The sequence below is a fragment of the Amaranthus tricolor genome, chromosome 6 (genome assembly GCF_026212465.1).
Source record: "Amaranthus tricolor cultivar Red isolate AtriRed21 chromosome 6, ASM2621246v1, whole genome shotgun sequence".
NCBI lineage: Eukaryota > Viridiplantae > Streptophyta > Magnoliopsida > Caryophyllales > Amaranthaceae > Amaranthus > Amaranthus tricolor.
This window is the reverse complement of record NC_080052.1, coordinates 31,974,763-31,995,325: the sequence shown is the minus strand read 5'-3', so window position 1 is coordinate 31,995,325 and position 20,563 is coordinate 31,974,763. Positions and strand designations below refer to the sequence as shown.

The 20,563-nt window shown below is 32.5% G+C and overlaps 3 protein-coding genes across 4 annotated transcripts; 1 reads left to right on the top strand and 2 right to left on the bottom strand.

The window, feature by feature from the left end:
- Positions 1-271: 271 nt before the first annotated feature.
- Positions 272-4,589, bottom strand: LOC130816146 (tryptophan decarboxylase TDC2-like). The gene is made up of 3 exons (XM_057682796.1): positions 3,737-4,589; positions 1,289-1,654; positions 272-1,170 (listed from the first exon to the last, which is right to left on the bottom strand). The coding sequence occupies exons 1-3, from the start codon at positions 4,200-4,202 to the stop codon at positions 482-484; spliced, it is 1,521 nt and encodes a 506-aa protein (XP_057538779.1). The 5' UTR covers positions 4,203-4,589; the 3' UTR covers positions 272-481.
- A 1,563-nt stretch (positions 4,590-6,152) lies between these two features.
- LOC130816144 (ras-related protein RABA1f) lies at positions 6,153-9,069 on the top strand. The gene is made up of 2 exons (XM_057682792.1): positions 6,153-6,555; positions 8,528-9,069. Exons 1-2 carry the CDS (start codon positions 6,335-6,337, stop codon positions 8,958-8,960), a joined length of 654 nt encoding a protein of 217 aa, XP_057538775.1. The 5' UTR covers positions 6,153-6,334; the 3' UTR covers positions 8,961-9,069.
- A 716-nt stretch (positions 9,070-9,785) lies between these two features.
- LOC130816145 (uncharacterized) lies at positions 9,786-17,674 on the bottom strand. Of its 2 annotated transcripts, none has more exons than XM_057682793.1 (2): positions 17,213-17,674; positions 9,786-10,116 (listed from the first exon to the last, which is right to left on the bottom strand). In XM_057682793.1, the coding sequence occupies exon 1, from the start codon at positions 17,588-17,590 to the stop codon at positions 17,237-17,239; it is 354 nt and encodes a 117-aa protein (XP_057538776.1). In that variant the 5' UTR covers positions 17,591-17,674; the 3' UTR covers positions 9,786-10,116; positions 17,213-17,236. The 2 variants fall into 2 exon arrangements, with proteins under 2 accessions (XP_057538776.1, XP_057538778.1); XM_057682795.1 differs by lacking the exon at positions 9,786-10,116 and adding an exon at positions 10,123-10,775.
- Positions 17,675-20,563: the final 2,889 nt, after the last annotated feature.

The following is a 20,563-nucleotide window of genomic DNA, read 5'->3' as shown; positions in this document are numbered from 1 at the left end:
TTGTTAGCAAAACTAGTGATCTATACAGAAAATATTATGAAAAGTAGGGTCAGCAGTCAATTCTACGTCTCCACCTCAAAACCTAATAATGAGCTCGACTACAACTTTAAAATATCTCGAATTTAAAATTATTTAATTGAAGTACATTCAAAATCTGAAAATCAAGGGCAGCTGGAGATCTAATTAAATACAAGTTAATGGAGAAGTACTTAAGTCCTAACTGTTCGTTACATTTTTATTATTATTATTATTATGGAGTATTAAAGATAACTTTTTCAGTCAAAACAATGCATCTATTTAATTTAGTTTAATTCATTTTTAAACGAATAATTTAATTTTTTCTAATAACTTATAAAATGTCTCATCTTGTTAATTAATGAGAGTCTTACAGATCAAAAATAAACAAAGAATAAGAAAATAGACAACATAAACATGCACAGTACTTAATTTAAAAAAAAAAAGATAGGAAAAACAAAATGATTTAGTTCAAATTGTTTGATATAATAGCTTCTGCTTGATTCTTAATAAGGTCCCAAGCTGCAACCACATGGTGTTCCTGAGTGAGTGTAGTTCCCACAGCAAATCTCAACATATAAACCCCACCAGCAATTGTGTGTGTCATGTATACTCTCCCTGTTGAATTGATCCGCTCCAATAACTCCCTGTTCATACTCTCTATTTTATCCGATTCTACCACCGGTAACTTATTTGGGTTGAATCGAAAACACACCAGGGAGAAATTGACGGGTGCCACTATCTCAAATCGGGCATCAGATCGGACCAAATTGTTGAAAATTCGAGCCATGAAAACGTCGGACCTAATATGAGTTTGAAGATTTGTGATTCCGTAGGTACGGAGCACAAACCATAAACGAAGGGACTTGAATCTTCGACCTGTACCGATTTGCCAATCTTTATAATCCACCACTGAGTTTGAGTCACTAAGTTTGTTCTTCAGATACTCGGGATTAGTGTTGAGTGCTTTAGTAAGCAAAGTCCGATTCTTAACCCACAAGCAACAACAATCCAAGTAAGTTAGTAGCCACTTGTGTGGTGCCATACTTAGTGAATCCACTCCTTCAACACCGTCTAAATAATGTCTAAATTCTGGGCATATACAAGCATTTCCAGCATAAGCAGCATCCACATGAACCCAAATGCCATAATCATCTGATCAAATCAAATAAATAAATAAATAAATAAATAAATAAATATACTCCTATTCGAGAATTAAAATTTCAAGATTTAATTAAAATAAATGTTTCAAATAGAGTAAAGAATTAATTACCAGCAATATTTACAAGATCTTCCAAGGGGTCCACAGCAGCAGTAGAAGTGGTACCCACAGTGACACATAAGTAAAGTGGGACAAAACCAGCTGCTACATCAGCTTGAATAGATTTCTGTAGAAGAGAAGGTGGCAAAGAAAAGTTAGAGTGAAGCGAAGTAGGAATTAATCGGACATTGGAGAGTGGGATGCCGATCAACTTGCAGGCCTTAGCAAAGGTTGAATGTGTTTGATCTGAACCGTAAACAATTAATTTTGAAGGATCATAATCATGTTTCATGCTTTGCATTGCTCTTTCTCTTGCCGCAACAAGTGTGCATATTACTGCCTCACTTGTTGTTCCATGTATCACCCCTCCTCCTGTCCCTGTTATCAAGTTAATCATATATCAGCCATTTTGGACAAACACCGTATACTTTTTCATTAATTGGAATAGGATAATATTGGATAATAACTCAGAATATTTAATATTTGACAAGAAATGATCAGAAAACCAAAAAATGTACGTGTTAAACCCATGTATCCAATCCTACTTTTTCTTTTAAGAGTATACCACATATTATTATGGGGCTTAAACCATCGTGACAAAAAGGTCACGGGTTCGAATCTCAACTACTCCTCAAATTCAAATAAAATATTTCGTGCAAGGTATGATCAAGAAGGGTCTATGCTGTATCCATACTTCTAGCCCAAAGGGCCCTTGTGTAAAGGGGCATTTTAGAGTATAGAATAAATTATAGGGCTTCAATCATCAGTTTAAAATTTTAATTGATTTGGTTCCTTGAGAGTTTTAACCCATGCCATAAAAATGAAAAATTGAGACTCAAAATTGACTTACCTAATTTAAACTGACCCACACCATTTGTATTGTTCTTTTATTAAATTGAAAAATATTCAGAAATAAACAAATAATGAATTCAAGCAAGGAATATTGTTGAAATAGTTGAGCATAATCAAGTTGTAAGCTAAAATAAATGATGCATCAGGGGCTGCCCAGCTGGTAAATTGAGTCATCCTATAATAATGAAATTAGCTGCAATATAATTAATTAATTAAAATTACAATGAAATTCTATGTCCTTTCAATCACTATATCATTAAATAATATGCACATAAAACACCTTGGATTTATCTCATAATTTCAACTCCAATAATATGCACGTATACAAATAACTTATTATCATTAAATATTTCAAATTATGTTATCAGTAAATTATCTATGCCTTGAAAACATACTAATATTATAATAAGTAGGAGTGAAGTCAAAAAAAAAAAATAAAAAATAAGGGCGCTGAATAAAATATTCTAACAATATAAATCTACAGGAATCAAAGTAAAAAATGCCGTGAAAATAACTTCAAAAGTAGGTAGGAGAGGCAGGGCCTTTGACACCGCCATGTGGCTTCGCCACTGAGTGTAAAGAGTGCATGGGATTTTCTTCTTTTAAACTAAAATCCTTGGTTTTCTACTCGTAATACTTGTGTAGTATTCACTATTCATTGTTATTAATTATATTTTCTTTTTAACTTATAATTAGGTTATTTATTGTTTATTTTGTCCTGATTAAAACTTAGTTTAATAACAATATTTTTTTATACTTTTGAATAAGTACATTTGGATAATCATATATTTAATATTTGTAAGGAAATAAATAATATTGTAAAAATATACATAAATATACAAGATAGGGTTCTCACTTTTATGTTATTGATAAATATAAACATAGATAGGTTTACTTTATATATTTGTATAAGATAAGAACAAGTACAATTACTACAACTACAAGCATTAATTTTATTTTTGTGCACATATAAGGTTTAATGTTGAACTTGAAAATCTAATGGAGTATATAATAATTATTTATGTGAAGTTCATTGTCATAAATTCATGCTAAAAAGAAGTTCCTTTAATTGTTTTTGTTGGCTGCTGGCCGGTAAGAAGATTTCCAGAATTAAACTTCTCATGTGATCGATCAAAAAGAAGTTTTATTTTATAGTAATAAATATCCAACAAACTCTATAATACTATATTTGAAAACGATGATTTTATTTGAAAATTTGAAATTGACCAAAATTTATTGTTTGGCAAATTAAAAATTTTCAAATTTGGATTTGGATCAAATTTCACAATTGTTTTTTAAGTGATTAAAGTTAAGAATTTAAGAATGACAACCCAAATCTTTTCATTCTCAAATTCTCCATTTATGATTTCATAATTGAAATTCATAATTTGAAATGAAATAGTTGTTTCCAAACACTACATAAGCAAATTCGATTAGTAGTAGGTAGTACTGTTAGTAGTATTTAATAGAAGTAACAATCTAAAAATGACAAACTTTATATGCGTGCACACTTGTACTAGCGACTAGCGAGATCATTTTACATTAAATTTGTTGAAAAAAGTAATAAATTATGTTACGTTGAAGGATAACTAGGTAGGTCATATGTACCTGAAAACATGAATGACTTGGGCAGTTTGAGCATGGAAGCAAGCCAATCCATGACAACCATCTCTAACTCCGTAGCAGCTGGTGAAGCAAGCCAATTGAACCCAACACTATTAAAAGCATTACAAAGCATGTCTCCAACAAAACCGGCAGAACTAACAGTTGCCGGAAAGAATGCGAAGAAATTAGGGTTAAGCCAATGAGTCATTCCTGGTAATATGTACTTACTTACATCTTCTACTATTGCCTCAAATGACTCTGGATTACACGGTGCCGTTTGGGGTAGGGAAGATACTAAATAACCGGGTTTGACTTGGCTTAAAACCGGGTATTTTTCTATGTTTTTATAGTAATCTGCTATGTAATCTACCATTTTATGAGCTTGTTTGCGAAATTCTTCATGATCTAAAGGTTTGAATTCGTGAGGAGATGATGAGTTTGTAAATTCAAGGCCGCCAAGGCTTCCCATTGGGTTTGTTTGATGGGTTTTTATGAAGCTAAGGAATGGATGAAATCAAAGCAGAGAATTGTCTTCAAATTTTAACTTTAAAGACTCAATAGAAAGTAGCTTAGCTAGGATGATAGTTAGACAGACAATAAAGAAATGCTTCACGTTTGTTGTATTTATAGAAGCAAGAGCCAAGAGTTGCAACACGGATTTCCTTTTACTCTTTTCCCTTTTGGGTAACATCAGGCCAAAGCGACCAGGTTATGGACCCAGTCTCCGTCAGCTATTGCAGAGAGACCGATTCTGGTAGGCCCCAATTTTTAGAGTAACTTTTATTTATTAAACATTATTCCCTTTGTTTTACCAATTTTGCTATATTTCTCTTTTTAATCCGTCTAATAAATTTTATTACAATACTCTCTCTGTTTTCATTTGTTCTTTCCATTCACTTTTTGCATGAATCCCAATATAAATTTAAAAGTCAAATAGTTTTGATCGTAAGTTTTTAAAAATTCTAAAAAATTAATATTTAGAAAATATATATTGAGACAAATCTATCTACATGAATACGTTTTTTCATACAAATCGATGAGAAATCTTGATCAAAGTTTGACACTAAAATTCATAAATTCTATTTGAAAATAACATATGAAAATAAAAAAAATACTATTTTTTACAATAATTCACTTTCTTTCTTTTTATCTCATTATATATTTAATATATTTTTTCATCTCATACATATATGTCTCACACTTTTTCCATAAAACACCCACACCCTCAATTACCTTGGTATTCTCATAAAATATCTATAGCAAATGTTATAGAAGAAATGATGTAATCCTCATCAACTTGTAGGACACGTATAAATAAATTAGAAATTCTTATTCAATCATTCGTTTTTTTCTCCTTAAATTTTTGAGATCCTCAACTCCTGACTTTTGAAACCCCCATTCAATTCTCACCATTTTCCAAGTATATAACTCTCAACTTCTCCACAATTGAATAGTATAGTGCACCTCTTGGGAATGTGGATAAATAGGGGATTGAATGATTTTAGGTTATTTTGACATAAACAAAAATTATATCATTAAACCATGTAATCTTATTGTTTAATAAATTAACTAGTTGAAACAATAAATAAGTTGTTTTTGAACAACCTGTTCTTAATAAAGTGTTTAAAATAGATAATCAAACCAGGTGATAAAATCAGCCGATAAATCAATCACTCGATACCAGCTACCAATTATCAGCCTTTCATGTTTTTTAATAGAAACTACATCTGTGAGGAGAGACAAGAAATATTAGGATTATGGAAAATAACTTATAAAAAATGCTAATTGATACAAACAAGAGTACATCAACTTAGCCTTAGAGATCAATACTTCAAAGAAATTGCATAAATAATTATTTGCACCGTATATTTATTCTATGGGAGAAATAAAAAAAATACAATCATTTAAAAATATAGTATAATGTATAAGAAAAAAAAGTTAATGGGCTTGGTAGCTAGATTTATTCTAACAAGTCTATTCAAATGAAACCTAGATAAAGTTATAGTATCAAATATATAAATTGTTTCATGATGTTGATTTACAAATTAATGCATATCTTGTCAAATGATAAATAACTTGGATTATTACGAGAAAAGAAAATGTTCATCATTAATAAGTAATAAGTAAATAGTAAAAAGTTAGGTTAATTATCTTTTATAACCATTTATTGTATAAAAAATGAAAACTAAAAAATAATTAAAAAAAAATCATGCAATTACCAAAGATGGCGAATATCTCAAATATGAAGATATAATTTTGGTAAAAATAAAAGAAACGAATTAAGTGATAATTTTTGCATGATTAGCAATTACCAAAATTTGGTTTAATTTGTTAAATTGCTAAAAAAGAAAGTAAAAGAATGGCCAGTGAAGGCACGCAAATTTCTCGCTAAAATATTTGATATGCAATGATCATGGCAAATAGCAATGACATCCCCTGGAAAGAAGGGCAAAACTAATATAGGAGAAGAGTAAAAGATATAGAAAGAGAAAAAAAAAAAAAAAAAAAAAAAGGAGTCAAATATAATTCTCCTAAATAGTAAATACTACTCAATTATAATATTAGAATAGAAGATAAAGAAAAGAAGAAAAAAAAGAAAAAATGGCAGCATATAGAGCTGATGATGATTATGATTATCTGTTTAAGGTAGTGTTGATTGGAGATTCGGGTGTTGGAAAATCCAATCTTCTTTCTCGTTTTACAAGAAATGAATTCAGTCTTGAATCAAAATCAACCATTGGTGTTGAATTCGCAACTCGTAGCATTCGTGTTGATGATAAGATTGTTAAGGCTCAAATTTGGGACACTGCTGGTCAAGAAAGGTTTTTTTTTTTTTTTTTTTTTTTTCTTTTTATTTCTCATCCATGATCCATCCTTTATTATTATTATTCACATTTTTATTTTCATTTTTCCTTATAATCATTTTAATTTAATTATCTGTCAAATTAATTGACCATTTTTTAATTTCATTGTAAATTCATGTTTTGTGCTAAATTCTATATTCATGTCTTTTATTTGTGTTTCGTTTCAAAAAAAGGTCATAGCTGGAATTCCATGGACCCCAAACTTTAGGGTCTCTGGATGCAAAATAATTAGACTCTTACGGGATCAAGGTAAGGTATTAGCCCCTTGCACAAACCTAGTGATTGCTACTCTAAGGCTTTCATGCAAGCCCCATGCCTAAGGAATTTTAACTACTAAAATTTAGCAATTCAAAAACACTTCTATTTAGGATATTTCTGCATTTTGATATTTTCAATGAGAAGGGTGGGTCTTAAATGCTTCTTGCATACTATTTATTACTCATGACAAAATGTCAAGGTTTTTAGGCTACTATTACTAACTTGCAAATTGCTTGAAAAGAGTTAAATTGATTGCGATTTCACATTTTGTAGACATGACAAGTTTGGTTATATTGTTAATTTATACTTTTTCCTATTCAAATTAAATATCTTATTATTTGATAAACCACTAATTTTACAAAATGGATGTAAAGGATCATATGGAACTACATGAAATGAGTGAATAAGGAAAAAAATAAGAAAAAAAAAATAACAATTTAATAACAATTGGGTAAGTAGTAAGATTCGATAAGAGCATAACGGAAAAAAAAAGTAACTAAATAAGAATATAGAACATTTGATGTGAATATGCTAAAAGAAAAAAATGGAATATTTAATAAGAATAAGGCGGAGTATATGATACACTTGTCTAAGCAATTTAGTCGATAGACTTGATACATTTTATGTGTTGATACAATTCATACTCTAAATATTTTTTCCAATTGTTTTAAAATAAAATATTATTATATTTTTAAATTAGTCTTTATACATAATTTCTACATATCAAAATTAAGTATTTTTAACTTGTATATTATAATTAAAGATATTAATAATTAAAGGTGGACCCTAAAAAAACTTAAACCCATCAAGTGGTAAACTAAGTAGAGACATTCAAAGGTAACGGTGAGCTAGAATGAGGAAAATTGTTAGGAGAGTTTAGAAGTGGTCTTAGAGGTTCAAACATGTGCACTTGTTGAAGAAGTCATAGTAATTAGAGTTCCTTTGCAAACATCATCATCATTCTATCTAATATATCCCGCTCATAGAAACTAAGGTCAGGATAATGCCCTAAAGCGATCTAAGGTACTAATATAAGATGGTCAAAATACTCATCTATTTTTTTCTGTATTATATAAAATATACAATTTAATATTGACATGTTTTTAATCAAATGACTCATGTCAAAACCTAAACAGAGCGTCGACTCTCGATTCTCACATATCCTACTGGGCAACCGTAGAAGTATCCTACCTTTGCTTTGTTAGTTGAATGCTCAAAAGAATATTACGCAGAGCAATGAATTCATCTTCAAACCTGTGACCCAATTAATGAAACAAAAAAGTAGTTGGCAGGTTTAGAATTGGCAGCTAAGCATCACATACAGATTATCAGAGTCAAAGGAGTTTCCCTCTTGGTTATGAAATTCTTGTGGGACCAGTTTCACTTCCAATATTCCAATGACCACACGCCCCCTCACATGAAAATCTTTTTTAGACTAAAAGTGTACATGCAGGTTGACTATAACACCTGCTCTCTTCACGCATGTTGCTAGATGTTGCTAGAGATCAACAAAAATCACACGAAAATCTTTTTTAGGCTAAAAGTATGAATATAGGTAGACCACGACACATTCTCTATTCATGCATGTTGCTAGAGAAAACACTATTCATATTCATATTCTCCTTTTTCGATTTAATCATGATTTGTAATTTTCATTTGGTTGATGAATTAGGTATCGTGCTATCACGAGTGCCTATTATCGAGGAGCTGTTGGTGCATTGGTTGTGTACGATATTACTCGCCATGTCACGTTCGAAAACGTGCAGCGATGGCTGAAGGAACTTCGTGATCATACTGATTCTAACATTGTCATTATGCTTGTTGGAAACAAGGCTGATTTGCGTCACTTGCGTGCTGTATCGGTCGAAGATGCTAAAGGTTTTGCTGAAAGGGAGAACACTTTTTTCATGGAAACATCTGCTCTTGAATCATTGAATGTTGAGAGTGCTTTCACTGAAGTTCTATCTCAAATTTATCATGTTGTGAGCAGGAAAGCACTTGACATTGGGGATGATCCAGCAGCATTGCCTAAGGGACAAACTATTAACATTGGCTCTAAGGATGATGTTTCTGCAGTCAAGAAATCGGGATGTTGTTCTAATTAATTTCTTCTACTTATAAGTTATAGCACCCATCCTTAAAACCCAGAAGGAAAAAAAAAAAAAAAAAGGAAAAAACTGAAATACTATTGATAACACCCTGTTCATATTACTAATAGAGGTTTTTATTTGAATAGTTATAGTTATTTGTATAGGTGTTGGAACGCTAATCATGTAAGTTTGGGTGGAAAAATTAGGATTTTCTACATTCTTTCTCATTAGGAGTGACTTGTATTTCCACTTAATTTGATGGTATATTGGATCAGTTCAACATTTTGTTTCTCTTATTATTTTGAGAATTAGTATTGTCTTTGTTGGAGCAAGTGCTACTTTTTATGGCTACCGTGTTGAAATTACTTGTGTAAAGACTGATATAACTTGCACGGTAATGCCGGGTCAGCCAGCAACGGAACCATTGTAAACGAATAAGGCTTATGATAATTAAGTACATTACATTTGTTCTGTGTATCTGCTTAGTTTTTACATAAACATTAAAATATCACGCTATCATTATATTAGTAACCATAAACGATTCAGAAAGATTTTAATGATGTTTATCCGGTAACAGATGAAAAATACAAATACGATCAACACCATTTTAATATCCTCTTTTTACCCTCGCATAAAGATCCGTAGCAACAGGTTCATTATCTGAACTTCATACTAATTACGACACCATTTCATTACCCCAAAGTCATTTAGCTGCTCCCGCCTAAGATGGGATTTGAAAGGGTTGGATGTATGTAATTTTACCCTTATTAATGATAAAACTAAACAAAAAATTGGTGCCGATTGACCCATGGTAGCAAACATCATATGCAACTTCACATAAATAAAAAATGCACATAATTTGATAAACAATTTCACATTTGTCCATTACAATCTAAAACCCAAAAACTAAAACTATGATCTGAATTCTGAATACCAATTCAAGAGAAAAAAAATTCAGTTACATTTTTGGAACACCATGCACAAAATTGCATTTCCTCCTTTCTTAAATACTTCAAACCAAAACACTTTAAAATAAAAGCAACACCTACCTTGAGAATTTTGGTTTCTCCCTCGTCTCCATAAAACTTGAGGACTTTCTTTTGCTACGTTATGACTTATGACTGGCATTACTTACCCGTAGTCGACACAAGCGGAAAAGAGTATCTTAGTCCTAAGAGACACATAATAATATCAAGAAGAGAATATTAGCATAATAATAGGAAATTACTGAATAAGTTGTCAAGAGTTTGTTAGAATTCTAGAGTTTTTCAGAAAGGCAAATAGTATAGAAGCTTAAGGGGGAAGGGGGTTCTACTCGTGCTTGGAAAATATACTTGGTGCCTATACATTGTTGGGAGTTTGGGACTTGCTCAAAATGTTCTTACATTGTAGCTATTCAATGATCAATGCAATCTAACATTTTCATCGACTTACATTCTGTTTTACATTTCAACTTCCATCAAATGTTCTAACCCATCATCTCATCCCAGATCATTTCAATCTGATATGGTCATGGCTAACCCAGGTCTTAACATGTGATTTCTCTCTCATTACATAAGTCTCCTTGACATGTGTGTCAAGTCAAATTTGACACTATTAGTCATGACGCTGCTTAGCAAGTCAAAATTTCACATACAACTACCAAATGTCCAGATCTTCTCACAAGATTACTTGTATCGTGGCGAACGCCAATTCTATCACATGCCCAAGCCATGAAACAATTCTCCTAAAATGCATTTGATTATCCATTGATCAACCAGTACACCCCTCCAGATATAGGATGTAGGGGAGCACAGCATAGCCATATATGAGAAGGCATAATGCACACGCCTAGCAAGCAACACATACTTGAATTGGCATGTAAAGTTGACCGTACAACATAAACATATTTAGAGATAATAACACTATTGAAAAATAACACACATGTGATCCCACGTCAAAGAATTGGAGAAAAGTTGACTCATTTCTTGATGGGTTACTCCGGTTATTATCAATTCTTTTAAGATGGAACTTCGTCGATTTGTGTGCAATCAACTCTCCACTTGTGTGGGTCTTGTTTTACAAGACCAATAACAAATTTATCAGATACAAACCTCTTCATCATGAATATCCTTAGCATCAAAATAATGGGCACATAATTATGTACCTTGGCACATAACCTATGTTACCCGGACACCACACAACCTTACCCATGTCAACACGGACACGGACAAATAATACGTTCTGGACATATTCCTTGTGCGCTTGGACACGGCTACCTTATGATCTTTTATATTTTACCTTATATTCTTATGGGAAATAAGTAACAACAATTGCTAAATTTAGGTTTTGTTTTGATCAAGTTTCAAAATAACACGATGATAGATAGAAATATTAAAATTTTCATTTTCAAATCATAATGGTTTATTTTTAATATACTGATGTTTTACATAAACTTTGTATAGAATTTTCCATATTGGCTCGCTAGTGTCCCCAAAATTCATGCATTGACGAGTCCAACTCTAGGACACAGTGTCAGAAGCCAACACTTTGATGAGATAACAATAAAATTTGCGGGGTATGGGAGAAATATCTAAATGAGATGAAAAGCAAGATAAATTTGTAAATAATAATTAAAGAAAGAGTGTGGGTGATGACTAAAAATAAAATTGGGGCAAATTTGATGGGACAAACTAAAAGAAAGTAAGTGTGATGACTCGGGTCAAAGGGTCCAAGGGCATTATCGACATTTCATATTAATTAGCCTTTGTATTTTGTAATTAGATTAGTTGCTATTTTTTAGTAGTTGTATCTTGGGGCTTAGGCTATATAAAGCCACCCTTGTAATAATTGTTAAGTTTTGGAATTTTAACAAGGAATTGGTCTTCATCTTACATCAAGAAAGAAAGGATGAATTAATGGCATCTGTATTTCATGAAGAAAGAAAAGAAGATGTCCAAAAAGAGGGTGTAAAGGTTGATGATATGGGAGCGAAGATAAGAGAGCTTGATACAAGTGAGGATCAAATATCAGATCGCGAAGATGATTTGAAATACAAAGAAGAGTACCCAAAAGTGGTGGAAAAGGAAAAGGTAAATGTATGCATAATGGGGAAGAAACTGTTACAGAAAAATAAAGAAAGAGGCAGCAAGAAAAGCAAGAAAAACAGGATGAATTTGGAAAAGAAATAAAACAAAGAAAGGGAAAAAAGAAAAAAGAAGACAATAGGGTAAAACAGAAGAAAATAAGAAGGGAAAAGGGAAAGAAGGTACGAAACAGGAGCAGAAAAGCAAGAGAGTACATGGGCACGTGTGGAGGCGCATGGAGTGGGGCGTTTAGAGGCATGTGGAAAGGCGTACCGATGAAGAAATGTACGAAAAGGGAAGGGACTTTAGATGTTCATGACAGTGGATCTGGAGGGGGACAGGGCTGGAGTCACCAGAACCCAGAAACAACAGAGAAAGCGAGGAAACGTGAAGGGGGTATGCCTAGAGGCGAGATCGCCAGTCGAAGTGGGGTCGACGGTGTGGGTGACTGCAAAAACTCACGAGAGGCGAAAAGGAAGTACTTTTTGTCTATCCTAAGAATCATGAAACCAAATCCAGGCAAATCGACAAAATTCAATAAAGGGAAAATCTCATATCATGTTTGCCAACGGAACCGTGAGGTGCTGGTGGTTTCTGCCTTCGCTGAAGAGGCGGTGATTTTGACGGAGGAATACGTGGAGATAGAGAACGGCCAAGATAGAGGTGCACTTGTTGAATTTGAAACAGAGGAATCGAGTGAAGAGAAGAACTGGGGAAGTTACAGGTTCTAAGGTGGTAAGTAAGGCCGCCGGTGAACACGGGGCGGAGACCAAAAGAAGCAGGTGAGAAACCAAAAAAAAGCGAGACAAAGATAGACAGGAGGTCGACGGACCAAGACTGATGACCGGCGAGAGAATGGAGGAAAGGCAGGAAGTTACCGCCGGGAAAACAAGGTGGCTCATCGAGAACCTTGTCGGCTGGCCTGCTGCGTGGAAAAGAAGCTGGATATCAGCCGTGACATCCTGGCAGATTTGAATCGGAGGCTTTTTTCACACTTTCAATTCATTGACCCAAATTTTAAGCCCAAAAAATTGGAAGACTTTCTACCCAACTCAAAATGTGTTTTTCTCCATACTTACTCAGCCCACTTACTTCAATTGCTTTTCATTTTGACCATGGAACACCCAAGCCAGAATTACTCAAAATGTTCGAGTTGGAATTAAATACAATAATGGTGGATGATTCACATTCAAGGACAACCTATTGGACACAAAAGGCTAATTTTATCCACCTTGAGGGCAAGGTGGAACTTCAGGCGGTCGGTGATGTGATGACTCGGATCAAAGGTCCAAGGGCATTATCGACATTTCATATTAATTAGCTTTGTATTTTGTAATTATATTAGTTGCTATTTTTTAGTAGTTGTATCTTGGGGCTTATACTATATATAGAGCCACCCTTATAATAATTGTTAAGCTTTGGAATTTTAATAAGGAATTGGTCTTTTGGGAGTTTGTGGACAGACTCGAAGTGTCCATACTATCTAGTTTCAGTAACGGATCTTGACCGATCTATTACAGTAAGCCAAGTTCGTGGGACTGAGGGAGTATGAATTACCACAAGTTCGGTGAATAAAAGTTAATTATACTCTTAACGAATATATGATTTGAAGCCATACAACACAAACAGCACCAGCAATGCCAAATCGTAAGAAGGATTGCTTTATTCCAGTTCAAACAAATGTTCCTAGTAAATTGCAGTATGCTTATTACCTCCTGTATTGCAATGTCCCATTGACATTGTTCTCCTATTTTGAAGTTAGATTCTGGTACTATTGTGTAGTTGCAAAACTTATTTAGAATTAGTTCATCAATAGAAAGGAAACTAGTCCTTGTCACCATTCAACATCTTCTGAATTGAGATCCCATGTTGACGTCCACAAAAGAGTACTAGTTACTAGTTACTAGTTACTAGTCACTACCAACAATATGAAGCTTCAAAAGCTTGAAGATTAAACGCACAGTGAGAGAAGCTGCAAAATGCAGGACTGCAATAATAATGCATTACAGCTGAAGAAAAGCTTGTATAAGACTAACACCAAAGTTGTAGATCATTCAAAAAAGAGAATCAGCAATATTTTGGTTTTTCTTGAACAATGGAAAGTGAGGAATATACGAACGAAAAGTTTGTAGGAAAGCAGAATATCAGTATAATATTATATTTTATATTTTATATTATTGTGATTTAGTTTCCTTTTAAGTTTAATATTTCGTAATATTTTATTTTCTTATTTTAGTCCTTATTACTTGTATAAATAGAGGTAGTACCTCTCATTATTATCGAATACAAACCAAGTATTCAAAACTTAAATCAGTCTTATTTCCGCATTATAATTTTCTATATGGTATTAGCGCCGTAAGGTTTTTTTGACGGAAAAACTCTATCGGTATTTTATCATTGATCATAATCGTCAAAATCGATCCAAACAAAAACCAAATCAATACAAAACCAATCAAACCAAACCAAATCAAAAACAAAACCAAATTTAGGACCATGATTTCCATGGCACAAATGGAACAAATGTTCACTTTTTCAAAAAATGACCAAAAAACTTGAACAACCAATCCAAATTGAAACTAAACTACCAAAATTACACCTCGTGGTGTACACAAATGAAAACAGGAATCGGTGATCGGGGAGGCTCGACCATATCACCGCCATCTCTCCATCCACCACAAATCCATAATGGGTCCAGAATGATTGTATGGTGATCTCATGGATCATCAACAATATCGACTGAGACGTTGTAGAATATTTTCTTGACTACACCACCTCCGCTCGAGATTTATGTAGAAGAATCCACTTCATTCTCGGACCCGTTCCGCTACCTCCCGTTGATGAGACCATTCAACGTCAGGTCACGAGGGGGAGAAGTATGGTAGAAAAGACATCATCGGGATTTAATCCCTCAGAAAATAAAAAACCAGGAAAAAAAAAAACAAGATTTAAAAGAAAACTCAAAAATTCTCAACAAAGGTACTGGTAATTTACTAGGTGCCACTGATTCTACTACCACCACAATTCATTATGAGTTGAAGGCCGAAAAATAATGAGAAGAAGGGACTTAATTTTAATGAGAGAAATAGAGAAAGAAACAAGAAAAATGAGGAGCGAAAAATACCGGCCAAAAATAGTAGCCACCACCGCAATATAGATAACCATCACCGGAGTTCAGACAATGGTGGCCGAAATTTAGACAGCAAATTTGGAGGAGCCATTAATAGTAGAGAATTAATTTGGAAAAGCAAATTTCAAATCTCAGGGGAAATAAGAAAAGTGGTAATTAAGAAAGAATGTGATGTATTTGGGGCAACAGGAAACATTTCATATACTTGTTTTTGTACACACAAAAGACAAAAGCCAAATTCAAAAGGAAAATCTACCAAATTTATTAACCCATGAACCACGCCTCAAATCTCCCTCTCAAATCTTACTTAATATCCCTTCTTATAAAATCCACAAACCCAAAGTCCAAGTCTTTGACCCAAATAATAAAATAAATCAACCCGTTTTATTTCATGACCTTTTATCTAAATCCAAAAAGTTGAAAATCAATTATGAAAAATTTGCAGAAGAGATTATCAAAATTTCATTTATAAAATCAAAAGATCAACTAGCGAATTTTCTGTTCAAGGCAATTGGCTCTAAAACGTTGAAGAATATTTTTGGCAAGTTCGGACTCGGTGATCCCAAGACCAAACTTGAGGGGGAGTGTAGGAAAGTAGAATATTAGTATAATATTATATTTTATATTTTATATTATTGTGATTTAGTTTCCTTAAGTTTAATATTTCGTAATATTTTATTTCTTTATTTTAGTCTTTTATTACTTGTATAAATAGAGGTAGTACCTCTCATTATTATCGAATACAAACCAAGTATTCAAAACTCAAATCAATCTTATTTCCACATTATAATTTTCTAAAAAGATCATCCACTGGCCATCAATTAATATACTTTTTACACTCTCCGCCATTAGACCACCCCGTTCTAATTTCTAAATATGCTTTTTTTTCCTCTTTATTCTTCACTAAAACTTATCCAATTAGCATAATGATCATTTATCACATCAAAGCCAAAAAGACTCGTTCTTGCATTAATGAGATGAATAAATGAATAAGACAATCACATTTATCCTCAACCCAAAAAGCTTATGTTAGTGGCCTAACGAGAGCGGAAACGAAGCCCAAAGGTGCCAAGAAAGGTTAAAGATCATGGCTTGAAAGTGCAAGTATTAAGGTGATTTTAAGTATGAAAACTAAAGCAAACATTAACACCATGATTTAAGGTGGTTCACCAAGACACCAAAATCCACCGTCCTAGGCTAGTGTATTTATTAGGTGTTTAAAGGATATAAAAGCTAAAAGCTCAATACAAATTGAAGGAATTACATGGAGATACATGGGTGTTTGTGATAAAGCTTTATGAGTGTGGTAAGAATAGAATATGAGAGGCTCAAGCATTTAGTTTGGCTCTACCTCTTACATACCACACTAAAACATATATATAGGCAAAGGGGAACTAGAGCACGAATTACACAACATGTGTCGAAATGGCCAGAAGGGCGGCCTTCTGACCATGCTACTCGTTCAAGCATGAAGGCCGCTCGTCCGAGCAGCTGGTCTCTGACTGCTTCTGGCTTCGGTACTCCAACTTCCACGTGATTCATTTGTCCCCTTTACTCCCAAAGCATCTTTGTTATGTGTTCTACTATGCCTTGGTAATCAAGGCTAATCCCATTTCATCCACTCCACTTTTGTTCATTGCACACCAAGTGTATGCGCTATTTCCAAGTCTTGGAGTGTCCTTTACCAATCAAGATAACCTCAAGGTCTTGTACAGAGTTGTTAGACCAACCAAAATCTTCTACGCTTTAAATTTCATTTAACACCATGACCAAGATTAACAAACCTCAAGTCACACACTTTCAGATTAGTTCAGTAGTTCTTTCACATCAACACATAGTTTTCAGCCACCAAAAATACAAAACGGTAAAAAAACCTAGCACGATTACATAAATTTGCACATACACAAGAATTACCATTGATTATAAAGTTAAAACCCTGAGCAGAACAATCAAAATTCTGATCAAATAGTAGACCAAATATCAATTTCCTCTAAGAAAGCCTAAATGCCTTTGAGAAATGTTAAAAATAATTGACAAGCAAATACAAAACAGAAACAAAGTAAGAAATTACTAACCTTGGAAAGACAAAATCTTTAGAGTTAATCATCATGTTTAGAAGAAGAAACCTGAGATTTAGAAAGATGAGGATCTTTAGAGGGCAAAGGATTACCACCCTTGATAATCCAACCGAGAGCAAAGAAGGCCCCACCAGCAAAAATAGCAGTCCCCCAAGCATGAGAATACCATTTGCTGTATTGCCTAATTGCAAACCTCCATTGATCCCTTAAAGTTGTTGTATCCGGGTTTACTTTCTCAGGTGGGTTGGGATAGTGGATCCTTTGACCCGAATTCGAGCTTCCATTGTTGTTCAGTTCAATTGGAGGCTCCGGCGGTAGTTGGACAGGGGGTTTCGGGTTCTGATTAGAGGTTTTGGGGTCTTGAGATTCTGCCATTTTTATGGCTTTAATCTTTTAAGTTTTGTATGGTTATTTTATCAGAAGTTACACGTTATGCCATCTGTTTTTGTGTTGTTTCGTGTCAACAACAGAAAGACTATTATACATAAAAAAAAAATTATTAAAGTTTTTCAAAGCAAATGTGCGGATGAACATGGGCGATATTGTCAAATTAAGTTGTAATATATTTGAGAATAAGTATTTTATTTTAAATTATGGATTTTAATTATAAAATTATAAATAAAGATTTAAAAATGACAAGGTTTGGATTCTTAAATTCTCAATTTTAACTACTTTAAAAATAATGGTGAAATTTAACATAAATTCAAATTTAAAAATTTTTTATTTGCCAAATAATAAATTTATACCAATTCCAAATTTTCAAGTGAAATCACCGTTCCCAAACATAGCACAAAGTATTTTAATTTCTACACTATTGTCCGTAAAGTGTGCAAAAGTTTTACCATATATACATAGAGACTTTCATTTTTTGCACAAATTAATATCACAAATTGGTGCGAGAGATTGTCTTTTTAAAAGACGTATTAGATATATAGGCTAAATAGCCAAATTAATACAAATTAGAAAGAAAAGAAGAGTGTGAACTTCTTGTTTTAAGGTTATATATAGTCTCTTACAAGAATAACTGAGTCACGCAATTTAATGTATTAATTCAATTATTAGTATCACTTTTTTTTTAAGAAAACTATACATGATAGTATACAGTTTATGCACAAACTAATTTCCGTAGCATTTTTCATTAAGTTTTTGTTAAACTCCATTTAATTGATTATTTTGTAAGTTTTTTCCACATGGTAGCATCCAATTTTTGTTTAGTTCACAATTTTAACTTTAAATTCACCAATTTAATGTTTAAATAATGCCAACAATTTGAATGAAAACAAAATTATTACAACATTTATGGACGTTAATAAATTAAACGGTGAATCAAACATTAAATTGGTGAATTTAAAGTTAAAATTGTGTATTAAATAAAAACTGAATGCTACCATGTAGAAAAAACTTACAAAATGATGAATTCAATGGAATTTAACAAGAACTTAACGGAAAGTGCTACAACAATTAGTTTGTACATAAACTGGATGCTACCATGTGAAATTTTCTTTAAAAAGTGCTACCACTGGCATTTCATGAAAACTGAATGCAACCATGTGGAATTCCCCTATATTTTATCATACACCATTTACTTATTAACTGTATATATTTGTTATTTTTTTAGAGTCTCAAATTTAAGACATCATTGTATTATTTTTTGAATGATTTAGAAAACATTCGAAGTTGATTGAACTCAAAGTAATGAACACAAATCAACTTTAACCCAACAACCTAAAGATCATTAATCATTTGACGAAACAATTACACAATTTGAAAACAAAAAAAAATTCAAAAAATATAAGATATATAATTAAATTGTAAAACAATAAATTACTCCTAACTAGAATAGCACACAACAATTCCATAATGTGACAGATGTATTCCTCTTTAAAAAAGCATTTTCAAAATTACTAATTAATTACCACCGCCACCACCACTTGGTCCGGATGCCAAACGTTCAAGCAAGTAAGTTATTTCATATCTTGTCTTCTGATATAATGGATATGCAGAAATTTTAATACTTTCCATTTTTGCAAAATCTCCTTGCAACACTCTCGTAGCATCAACTTTGAATTCATTCGAAATCACTAATATAAGTACGACTGATAAGATGAAAAGACTATGATTACTCAATAAATTCATTTTCTTTTTGCAAAAGTTTGTAAATAAAAAAGTAAAATATTCCTCACTTGATAACTAAGAAATACAGACTTAGCTTTGAAAATGGAGTATAACAACAATGCTAAGCATATTTATAGGCCATAGATGGATATTTAAGACTAGTTTTAGAATTTAGATAGGTGGTTCTAAGAAAGGGAGTTAGTTTGAATTTTGACTAGTTTTATGGAATGGAAAATGGATCATTAGGGAATTGGGACACACCAAAAAAGAAAAGAGACTTCCAATGGGTGGCGTCTAAAGACTAGAATTTGCATTGAGAATAATATATATGCATGGTAATGCCGGCTGTTAACGGTCTATAGAAGTAGTTCCAATTAGTTGGGATGTATGAATCCTATTTGATAACAGTAACCTTCATGATTCTTAGAAGCTTCAACATTATTTAACTGCTCTTGCCTACTTGCTCATCGTTTTTAATCTAACCAGATTTTACTTCATTTGTATAAATAAATGGGAGTACTTCATATTACAAGGCTCCATGAAATACAATTAGCTTATGATTTCATGCATTTGAATTTTCCCACAATTTACTAAGAATACTTCCCCCACTCCTAAAAGTTCTTCCCATAAAAAATTCTAAGAAACTAAAGATTAGCGAGTACTAAATAATCCAATGTGTATAAGTAATAATAAGATAGATTATAAAAATATTATACTCCATCCGTTTTTTTTTTCAAATGTTCCATATATTTTTATTTTTGGGTTGCTATTCAATGATCACTCTTAATTTGTGATTTATTCTTAATCCACGAATTAAAACATAGTTAAACGAGATCTTGTATTATTTGTTTCAACATAAGGTTTATCAATATCTAATTTTTATACTGTTTATTATTCATCATAAGTGAATCATTTCCTTTTTGAGTCAAGTTACTCTAAATGTTTCAATTCTATTTTGAATATATTAACTTTACCAATTTACCCTTACTGAACTTAACTTTTTCACGCCTTTATATTTACTAACTCAACTTTACTCCTATCAAATTTAAAAATACTACACTCTTTCTCCTTTCCATGTGGTACCAATTTGACACCTAAAAATTAGTGAAAAGTCAAATGGGACAAGAGTGAGTAATAATTAATTATACACAATTATCCCTATTAAATATTAAATTAGTGTATTGACAAACAACAAAAAGCAAATGGGATATTTAAAATGTAACATAGAAAGTA